Raw genomic sequence first — 10503 nt, forward strand, 5'->3', positions numbered from 1 at the left:
ATTTTGCCAGTAGCGCTGTGGTACATCCAGGTGGATTTTTGCAAACTCCAGACGTGCAGCAATGTTTTTTTGGACAACAGTGGCTTCTTCCGTGGTGTCCTCCCATGAACACCATTCTTGTTAATTGTTTTAACAAGAATGGTCAACAGACTCGTCAACAGAGATGTTAGCATGTTCCAGAGATTTCTGTAAGTCTTCAGCTGATTCTTCTTAACGTCATTGAGCATTCTGCTCTGTGCTCTTGCAGTCATCTTTGCAGGATGGCCACTCCTAGGGAGAGTAGCAACAGTTCTGAACTTTCTCAATTTATAGACAATTTGTCTTATCGTGGACTGATGAACATCAAGGCTTTTAGAGATACTTTTGTAACCCTGTACAGCTTTTTGCAAGTCAACAATTCATAATCTTAGGTCTTCTGAGCCTCTATTGTTCAAGGCATGGTTCACATCAGGCAATGCTTCTTGTGAATAGCAAACTCAAATTTTGTGAGTATTTTTTATAGGGCAGGGCAGCTCTATCCAACATCTCCAATCTCGTCTCACTGATTGGACTCCAGGTTAGCTGATAACTGACTCCAAATAGCTTTTGGAGAAGTCATTAGCCTCGGGGTTCACATATTGTTTCCAACCTACACAGTGAATGTTTAAATTATGTATTCAATAAAGACAAGAAAAATTCAATAATTTGTGTGTTATTAGTTTAATCAAACTATGTTTGTCTGTTGTTTTGACTTAGATGAAGATCAGATCAAATTTAATGACCAATTTTGCAGACAATTTTTCAGTGCATTTGGAAAGTATTCAGACCACTTGACCATTTCCAAATGTTGTTATCTTACAGCCTTATTCTAAAATGTATTAATTAAAACATTTTCCTCATCACGCTACACACAACACACCATAATGACCAAGTGAATAAAGGTTTTTAGAAAAAAAAAATCAAAATTACCTTATTTACATAAGTATTCAGACCCTTTCCATGAGTCTCAAAATTGATCTTAGGTGCATCCTGTTTCCATTGATCATCCTTTAGATGTTTCAACAACTTGATTGGAGTCCACCTGTTCTAAATTCAATTGATTGGACATGATTTGGAAAGGCACACAGCTGTCTATAAAAGGTCCCACAGTTGACACGGAATGTCAGAGCAAGAACCAAGCCTTGAGATCAAGGGACTTGTCTTTAAAGCACAGGGTCCCCAAGAACACAGTGGACTCTATCATTCTTAAATGAAAGAAGTTTGGAACAACCAAGACTCTTCCAAGAGCTGTCCGCACGGCGAAACTGAGCAATCGGGGGAGAAGGGCCTTGGTCAGGGAGGTGACCAAGAATCTGATGGTTAGATTTTTTGTGGAGATGGGAACACCTTCCAGAAGGACAACCATCTCTGCAGCACTCCACCAATTAGGCCTTTATGGTAGAGTGGCCAGACGGAAGCCACTCCTCAGTAAAAGGCACATGACAGCACGCTTGGAGTTTGCCAAAAGGCACCTAAAGGACTCTCAGACCATGAGCAACAAGATTCTCTAGTCTGATGAAACCAAGATTCAACTCTTTGGCTTGAATGCCTAGCGACACATCTAGAGGAAACCTGGCACCATCCCTTCGGTGAAGCATGGTGGTGGCAGCATCATGCTGTGGCAGTGATTGGGAGACTAGTCAGGATCGAGGGAAAGATGAACGGAGCAAAGTACAGAGAGATCCTTGATGAAAACCTGCTCCAGAGCACTCGGGACCTCAGACTTGGGCGAAGGTTCACCTTCCAACGACCCTAAGCACACAGCCAAGACAACGCATGAGTGGCTTCGGGACAAGTCTCTGAATGTCCTTGCGTGTCCTAGCCAGAGCCCAGACTTGAACCCGATCGAACATCTCTGGAGAGACCTGTTTACTAGCTGTTTAGCAACGCTCCCCATCAAACATGACAGAGCTTGAGAGGATCTGCATTGAAGAATATAAGAAACAAGCTTGTAGCATCATATTCAAGAAGAGTCGAGGCTGTAATCGCTGTCAAAGGTGCTCGAACAAAGTACTGAGTAAAGGTCCTGAACACTTCTGTAAATGTGGTTTTTCAGTTTTTTATTTTAATACATTTGCAAAGAAAACTGTTTTCTGTTTTTGGCTATAATGTAACAAAATATGGAATAAGTCAAGGGGTCTGAATACTTCCTGAATGCACCGTATATACAGTACTTCCAAACTATTTTTCAACTGGTGCCGGGTGACATTCAGACCAGTAGTGTGAGGCCTGTGAGTGTCCTACTGCAAATCAACCAACATGTACGTGTTCGTGAGTGTCTCACAGCAAAGGAGTCTGTTAGAGTATTATGGGGACCGAGTATTATGGGAATTTTTCTATTATGCTAATTTGATGTCCATGTGGGCGTGGACTTCTACTCTACGGGGTACCCTCATTAGCAAAGCCTGAGTGATAATTGCCCTTCTGCACACATCACACAGAGGCTGTGTTTTCTCAAACTGTGTAGAGATTGCACAACACTTAATGGTCTAATAAAAGTGTCCATAGGATGAAGCTTAGAGCTCAAAGATTCTGACCAGGTGAAGAGACTGGCATGCCTAAATTCACATGCGGTTTGTCTCATGTCAACCTCTAAATAAATATGTCAATTAGCAATGAAAACAATTATTATCTACTTATCAGATTTAACAATCAATATTAGCTCTTTGTTGATCTTGCAGAGACTGAGGGGAATAATACTATGTCTGGATTGTCATACAAATTGTTCCCAAATATCACTGTCTCAATATTTTTGCTCAGGCATAACCCCTAGAGGTGATTGATGCACCGGCGGATCAATCTAAGATACATAACAAGAAAATCCTCATCATAATCTATCAGTTTACAATAGAGATATCTGCATTGGATTTTTGCATTGGATGCGTCTCAATCCAACACATCCACCAGTGTCACACTTCCACATCTGCAGTGAAAGGTGTCAGAGCAAGAGAGATTCCGGAAATCAGTCTTCTCACAAAAATGTCTGTAATGTCCAAACAGTTGGTGTTCTGCGTTATTCTCTACGTCTCTCACAATTGTCAGTAGAGTCGTCTGAAGTTCTGTTTGGTACCGTCCGTTGAGGCGACAATCTTATGGGACCCCACTGTGAAAAGGGCAGATTTTGCTACACGGCCCAGACAAGTGACACGGGACTTGTCTGAAGGTAATCGCTACAGGTTTCAAAAAACTAATGGAAGTATGAAGGTAGTTTTATGCCTACCCCAAAAAAGGGGTTAAATATGTGTCAAAAAAATAAGTATATATACATATATTTATAAGCAGTACATTTCCTGAGTATATTTCCTCCTAGATTTAGGACACACACTTCAATAATATTATATACTATTACAATACTCAATATTATTATACATTTTTTTGAAATTCCTTTTTGCATTTATGAATGTGTTATTCAATGCATTTCTATGGGATTTAGTAGTAAAGTCTAAAATCAGTAATTTACATATTTTTTGATGACTAAAGTGGTCCTCTAATTCAAAATCAAATAGCTAAATTATCAAAAGTATGACCATCTGAAAACAACTCCACATCTCAGCTTAGCACCCATCCTCCCCCAAGGTCTTTTATTATTTGACATTTTTTGTTATTAGGATCCCCATTAGCCAATGGCGACAGCTCGTTTTACTGGGGTCCGACACATAACGAAGTAGACATTACAAAGAAAAAGACATTACTAAGACAGAAATAAAGAAAGATCTAAAGAAATACTATGTTTAATCTATTATATTGGACTCTGAATGAATAAATTATCAATAGATGAGACATGGTCATTCTCTGTCAAAATGTCTTCACACTCACACACGCACGCATGCACCCACACACACGCACACAGGCAAACAAACACACACACACACACACACACACACACACACACACACACACGCTGGAAATACACACACACTCCAGGAGAGGTATTACCTTTAACCACATGGTGTCACTAATGGATTGAATTTGAAGTAGCTTCCATAACAATTCAGTACTACAGTAGTGTCTTGGTTAATTTATTTTTCATTAAATCTGTCTTTTTGTTTCTCTTTGTTTTCTTTGTCGATATGATGGTAACTTTGAGAGTAAATCTCCCGAAAGTAGAACAATCTTACCTTCAGTATAGCCAAGCACCTTGCCTTGTCCTTTTATGATTTCATTTGTATTTTATTTATTTTTTATTTCACCTTTATTTATCCAAGAGGCCAGTTGAGAATAAGTTCTCATTTACAACTGCCAAGTGGCCAAGATAAAGCAAATCAGTGCAACACAAACAACAACACAGAGTTATACATGGAATAAACAGACATTCAGTCAATAACACAATAGATAAGTCTATAAACAGAGGTTAAATAATTACAATATAGCAATAAACACTGGAGTGATAGATGTGCAGAAGATGAATGTGCAAGTAGAGATTCGGTGGTGCAAAGGAGCAAATAAATATATAACAGTATGGGGATGAGGTAGTTGGATGGGCTATTTACAGATGGACTGTGTACAGGTGCAGTGATCTGTGAGCTGCTCTGACAGCTGGTGCTTAAAGTTAGAGAGGGAGATATGAGTCTCCAGCTTCAGTGATTTTTGCAATTTGTTCCATTCATTGGCAGCAGAGAACTGGAAGGAAAGGCGGCCAAAGGAGGAATTGGCTTTGGGGGTGACCAGTGAAATATACCTTGCTGGAGCGCGTGCTACGCGTGGGTGCTGCTATGGTGATAAGTGAGTACCTAGCAGAGACTAATAGATGACTTGGAGGCAGTGGGTTTGGCGACGAATATGAAGCGAGGGCCAGCCAACGAGAGCATACAGGTCGCAGTGGTTGGTAGAATATGTGCTGTACTGTATCAGTTACTGTACCTGGATACTGTACTGTATCCAGGTACAGTAACTGTAACCCAGTGACTCATTTGCTTGCTCATCGTAAGCAGCCTGGTAAAATAAGCAGTGGAGTGGGAATAAGTTGAATGATTAAATGTATGTAAAAATTATACTGTATTATGTCAAGGCTTTCAATGATTTCAACCACCGACAGATTTAAATATTTTACCATTGAATTTGGCTACTTGACTTCCTTTAACTTACTTTACTCATAATGTGAATACTATTTAAAACATGTTTAATTGTTTAAAACATAACTCAAATATTGATCACAACCAATATAGCCTCACTAAATATATCAAGAAATATCAAATGACAAAACTAGATGCTAATCCTCAGATTTGACTAACTCTGACAAACAAATGCACAAACTGTGAACATATGTTTGAATACAAAATGAAATTTCTCAGGCAAAACAAAGTGTGCAGGAGGGGACATATGCCATTTCAAATCCTCTTTATTGCATTGCAGATAGACAGACAGCAGGTACATTAAAAGGAAACTCGAGCAAAATATGGAAGACAGCTATTACAGTACTTATTGTCAGTTAGTTCTGGTCATTTCATCAACCATAGCTTGCTCTTGTTGAGTTGAAGTTTCTGATTCATGTACTTTCTCAGCGACCAGCTGGAGCTGGGACTGGGGCTGGGGCTGGAGCTGGGACTGGGGCCGGAGCTGGGGCTGGAGCTGGGACTGGGGCTGGAGCTGGGACTGGGGCCGGAGCTGGGGCTGGAGCTGGGGCTGGAGCTGGGGCTGGAGCTGGAGCTGGGGCTGGGGCTGGAGCTGGGGCTGGTGCTGCAGGGGCTGGGACAAGACCAAGTCTTTGCAGAAGCAGAAGGTAGTTGTACTGCTGGAGAAAGTTTGGAAAGCCACGGCCAGGGCCAGGGCCACGGACACGCTAGAAGAAGGAGGGATATTGAAGGATAATCAAAACGAATGTAGTCGCTGGAGTCTGAATTGTGTACACCATACACAATAACTGTACATAGTTTATTTTAGAAGTAAATCATTTTTATTGAATAACTGTATAGAACAAGGGCCATGTAGATGCTGATACTATATGTATTTTTGTAATATATTCGTGTTTCATTTTTCATGTTTTCTTTACAAATGTTAAAATTTTTCTTCCACTTTGAGAATACAGAGTATTTTCTGTAGATCGTTTCAATCCCACGTTGTAACTCAACAAAAATGTAGAAAAGTTGAGTGGTTTGAATATCTTTTGAAGGCATTGTATAATATGGCAGCTTCAGTTTGAATGCGGCCCACACCCTTCTGGCACAAACTTTGCCTTTCCTGTCTTTCTCTCAATGTCTCTGTCCCCAAATAAGGCAAAAATACTCCTTCAAAAAAGATGATTCATTCATACTACTCACCTCTTCACTTGAAGAGCGCTTCTCAATGACATGCTGATGGCCATGCTCATGCTCAGCCTTCAAAAGCAAACAATAAGACAATGAATTAATATATATGTGTGTAATATACTAACTTTAAGATCTTTCTAAGTCTAACATGACATTTGCACCAGCATTTCATGTACATACTATATGCTTGACTTACCAAAGCAATAGAGAGAAGCATCACAAATCCAAGTAGAACAACAATCTTCATGCTGACAGTCTTCATCTAAATAGAGTATAAACATAAACATCATCACTTTATTAATCCATCTATTCCCTACAAGTTACAGATTATATTATATGTATAATCTACTACACAGTTAATGAGTGTATAAGAATGCCTTCACTCTGAACAAAGTGTTAGAATTATTAGTATAACCATACCTTAACGTATCTCAGGGTCAAAAGCCTTCTCAGTGCCTCTGTAAGCCCTAGCACACTCATCAATACACAGACAATATATAGTGTTTCTCAGCCAATCACAAAGCCCTAATGAAACATAAATGTGTTGCAATGAAGGATGTTGTATGATGTCTAGGTGTTCCATGTAACGCTGGGCAATGCAAAACAGGCAAACAAATTAGCCTCTTGCCACTGCTATTAATCAAATGTTCGAACTGAGAATGTCAGTCGGCCTACTGTATCATTGTTTCCCATCTACTGTTAATTCCAGAACAATATTTATTCCACATCTACATTTATGGAGATAACATTCTCTGTGTGATTCTCTGTGTGAGTTTCCATTTTACCTCTGACTGGGTAGAGACAGACTTACCAGCAAATAAGTGTCTCCCTCACAATGTGGTCCAAATGTTTAATGCAACTGTCTGAAAGTATGCAAACTATTTTGATAAATTGTTAGAACAATTAAGCAAGATAATTGTATACTATTAATTATTGATTACTCAGAGCTATGGAAATATATATAGAGTGCCTGACTTCATACTGAAGTTAAAGAGTTCACAAACGTTTAATGTTTCAACCCATTTTCAAAGTGTCTTTCAAAATGGTCAAGTTTTTAGCCACCAATAAAAAACATGCACTATGTGGACACCACTTCAGATAAGTGAATTTGGCAATTTAAGCCACACAAGTTGCAGACAAGTGTATACAATTGAGCACACAGCCATGCAATCTACAAAGACAAACATTGGCAGTAGATTGGCCCGTACTGAAGAGCTCAGTGCCTTTCAAAGTGGCACCAACGTAAGGTGCTACCTTTTCAACGAGTCAGTTAGTCAAATGTATGCCCTGCTAGAGCTGCCACGGGCAACTGTAAGTGCTGTTTTTGTGATGTGGTAACATCTAGGAGCAACACTGGCTCAGCCCCGAAGTGGTAGGCCAGGGAAGCTCACAGAATGGGAAGGTAGAATGCTGAAGTGCGTAGCGTGTAAAAATCGTCTCTCCTCGGTTGCAACACTGACAAACTAATTCCAAACTGCCTCTGGAAGCAATGTCAGCACAATAACTGTTAAATGGGTTTCCGTGGCCAAACAGCAGCACACAATTCTAAGATCGCCTTGAGCAATGCAAAGCGTGGGCTTGAGTGGTGTAAAGCTCACGGCTATTTGACTCTGGAGAAGAGGAAACACGTTCTCTACAGTGATTCTACCAATTCTCTGGAACTGATTATGAATTCAGAAGTTTTGTTGATTTCATACTTGTTTACAATTGTTTTAGGACTTGTAGAGCCTTCCACCTTATATCAGAGAGGTTTCACACTTGTTTTGAAAGGATCTCAAATAGTTTGTCAAACAAGCAGAACACAACAGACAAAGACATACACAATGACGGATCTTAACTTATTTCATTTATTAATGATGGAAAAATCAGCTCTGAACAGGAGCTAATATCAACATATTTGATTTAAACAAGTTTTTCTCCTTCCCCTATCGACGCCCGTCTCATTTTCCACCCGCTGCTGGGGCTGGGGCTGGAGCTGGAACAGGAGTTGCGGCAGGAGCAGAGGCGAGTCTGGCCAATAGGAAGGGCAGGAGGGCCATCAAGGCAGAGTTACCTTGAGAAGGCTGCGCATAAGGGAAGTAGGATGGGTACTGAGGCTGCTGATAGGGGTAAAACCCTCCCGAACCACGGCCATAACCCCTGTACCTCTGTAGAGAGAGAGAGAGAGAGAGAGAGAGAGAGAGAGAGAGAGAGAGAGAGAGAGAGAGAGAGAGAGAGAGAGAGAGAGAGAGAGAGAGAGATGGATAAATTGTTCTGAGCTCAAACAAACTAGTAATCATATTCAAATAGTAGACCGTACTATAGTACTCTAATAGACAGAATACCTAACAGATAGTACTAAATATTACTGCACCTCATTGCTAGCTGAGCGCTCCTCTCGATCATGTTCCTCAGACACCTGCACACACAAACAAAATCCCAGGATGAATGATATTATGGTATAAAGTAATCAACACTCAAAGTGTGAACTTTAGTCCATCATATTGTAATTATTCAGATATTGACATATTCCAATGCAATGCAATCTGTGGAAACAGCAATCTCTTGATGTATTGATGTGTAAATTGAAGGCTTGATGTTGTATTTCAAGAATTCTTACAGGAATGGAAGAACAAAGTCCAATCAGGCACATCACTAGGAATAGTAGTTTCATGGTCACCACGGAGTTCTTGAAATGAAAAAGACATACAGTGAATTCAAAGCTAGACACGCATGACTAAACTCCACTACAGTGTTCTTTGAAGCTCTTACCTGTTCAAGTGAAGATTTAAAATGCTTTAAAAGTATTCAACTTGAGACTAATGCTGTATTGGAACAACAAACATATGCTTTTTATAGACCATTTCATTCCACTGTCAACCAATGAGCTTTCAGTCCCATGATCAATGGTGTGTCCTGGAGATGTGAAATGTAATGAAATTAGGCATTTGGTGTGTCATTCTACAAATCTGTATATATCCATGGTGCCAACAAAGAACAATAGCTCATCAGTATTTGGAAACTTATGCTAAGTTGACAGGTTTTGAAACTGTTGATGATTTATACCCTTGTTTTTTGGGCATTGCGGAGGATAAATGAACACATTTAATTGCAATGTACATTTTTAATTTCTCAACTTATACAGCACAGCTCAAGTACCAGACTTTATTTTGATTTCTCCTATCATGCAATATAATGTACAACACTTTTTTTAATTTCTCAAATCACACAATGTAATGTACCACACTTTGTATAGATTTCTCACAATTTCCATAAACTTAATGAGCATTCATCAGAGGACTGGATAGACATACAATTCAGCTTGAAATATAAATGTGTTTATTAAACAGAAATGCATAAAGGAATCACACTTCATAGTCAATGTCTGGGAGTTCCATGAAATAACAGATTGACAGAAAAGCAAATGAATGAATTTATAGGATATATACATTATAGGATATACATTGAGAAAAAGTCAAAAAGTATTTGGCTTTAAAAATACTTAAGTATTAAAATAATTGTAATTGCTAAAATATACTTAAGTATCAAAAGGAAAAGTATAAATCATTTCAAATTCCTTATATTAAGCAGACCAGACAGCACCATTTTCTTGTTGTTTATTTTGTACGGATAGCCTTGGGCACACTCCAACACTCAGACATCTTTATAAACTAAGCATTTGTGTTTTGTGAGTCCACCTTATTCTGAAAACATATGCAGTACCAATGTTTTACAGTAAAGACAAAGTGTCAACTGCCTCCAGCTAGTCGCTGAAATAATTTTTGAATGTGTGATAGAAATGGATTTTCCTTGTTCTGAAAACACATGCAGTACCATTGTTTTGCAAACAAACACCCACTTCACTCCCCACCTATGAACGTTGCCAAATCATCATGGGAAGTACTTGATTGTAGAATTAAGTAGGCTTATGATTACAAGTTAAACTGAGTCACCAGCTTAAACAGTATAATATGCAACTCAATCCCCACCTTGCCACGGCAAATGTCCAGCTTTTGTAACTTATTGAATGTATATGTTGCCCCAAGCAAAAATGTTTATTTCAGATCCTTTTTATAAGTTCAGACATTTTTTAAGACATCGGTTACTTTAGAGAAGTAAACTAATATTCATTATAAAATATATATTTCCCTTCTTTAGTACACTCATCTGAGCTCCTGTCAAACTGCCATTGTAGGGCTCTTTCTGTTGACAAACTGGCATTGCGGAACTCAAGGTCAATTAACCCACTACAGTCTAAGCC

General features: G+C 39.2%; 1 protein-coding gene and 1 long non-coding RNA gene across 2 annotated transcripts; both read right to left on the reverse strand.

Moving 5' to 3' along the window:
* Positions 1-5372: 5372 nt before the first annotated feature.
* On the reverse strand, positions 5373-6749 carry LOC135506489 (hydroxysteroid dehydrogenase-like protein 2). The gene is made up of 4 exons (XM_064925862.1): positions 6684-6749; positions 6460-6525; positions 6276-6332; positions 5373-5797 (listed from the first exon to the last, which is right to left on the reverse strand). Exons 3-4 carry the CDS (start codon positions 6323-6325, stop codon positions 5443-5445), a joined length of 405 nt encoding a protein of 134 aa, XP_064781934.1. The 5' UTR covers positions 6326-6332; positions 6460-6525; positions 6684-6749; the 3' UTR covers positions 5373-5442.
* A 1388-nt stretch (positions 6750-8137) lies between these two features.
* Positions 8138-9120, reverse strand: LOC135506491 (uncharacterized). The gene is made up of 4 exons (XR_010450516.1): positions 9015-9120; positions 8863-8931; positions 8617-8661; positions 8138-8410 (listed from the first exon to the last, which is right to left on the reverse strand). It is a non-coding gene; the product is annotated as an uncharacterized LOC135506491 (long non-coding RNA).
* Between the last annotated feature and the right edge of the window lie 1383 nt (positions 9121-10503).

This window comes from Oncorhynchus masou, chromosome 20, assembly GCF_036934945.1.
Source record: "Oncorhynchus masou masou isolate Uvic2021 chromosome 20, UVic_Omas_1.1, whole genome shotgun sequence".
Lineage (NCBI taxonomy): Eukaryota > Metazoa > Chordata > Actinopteri > Salmoniformes > Salmonidae > Oncorhynchus > Oncorhynchus masou.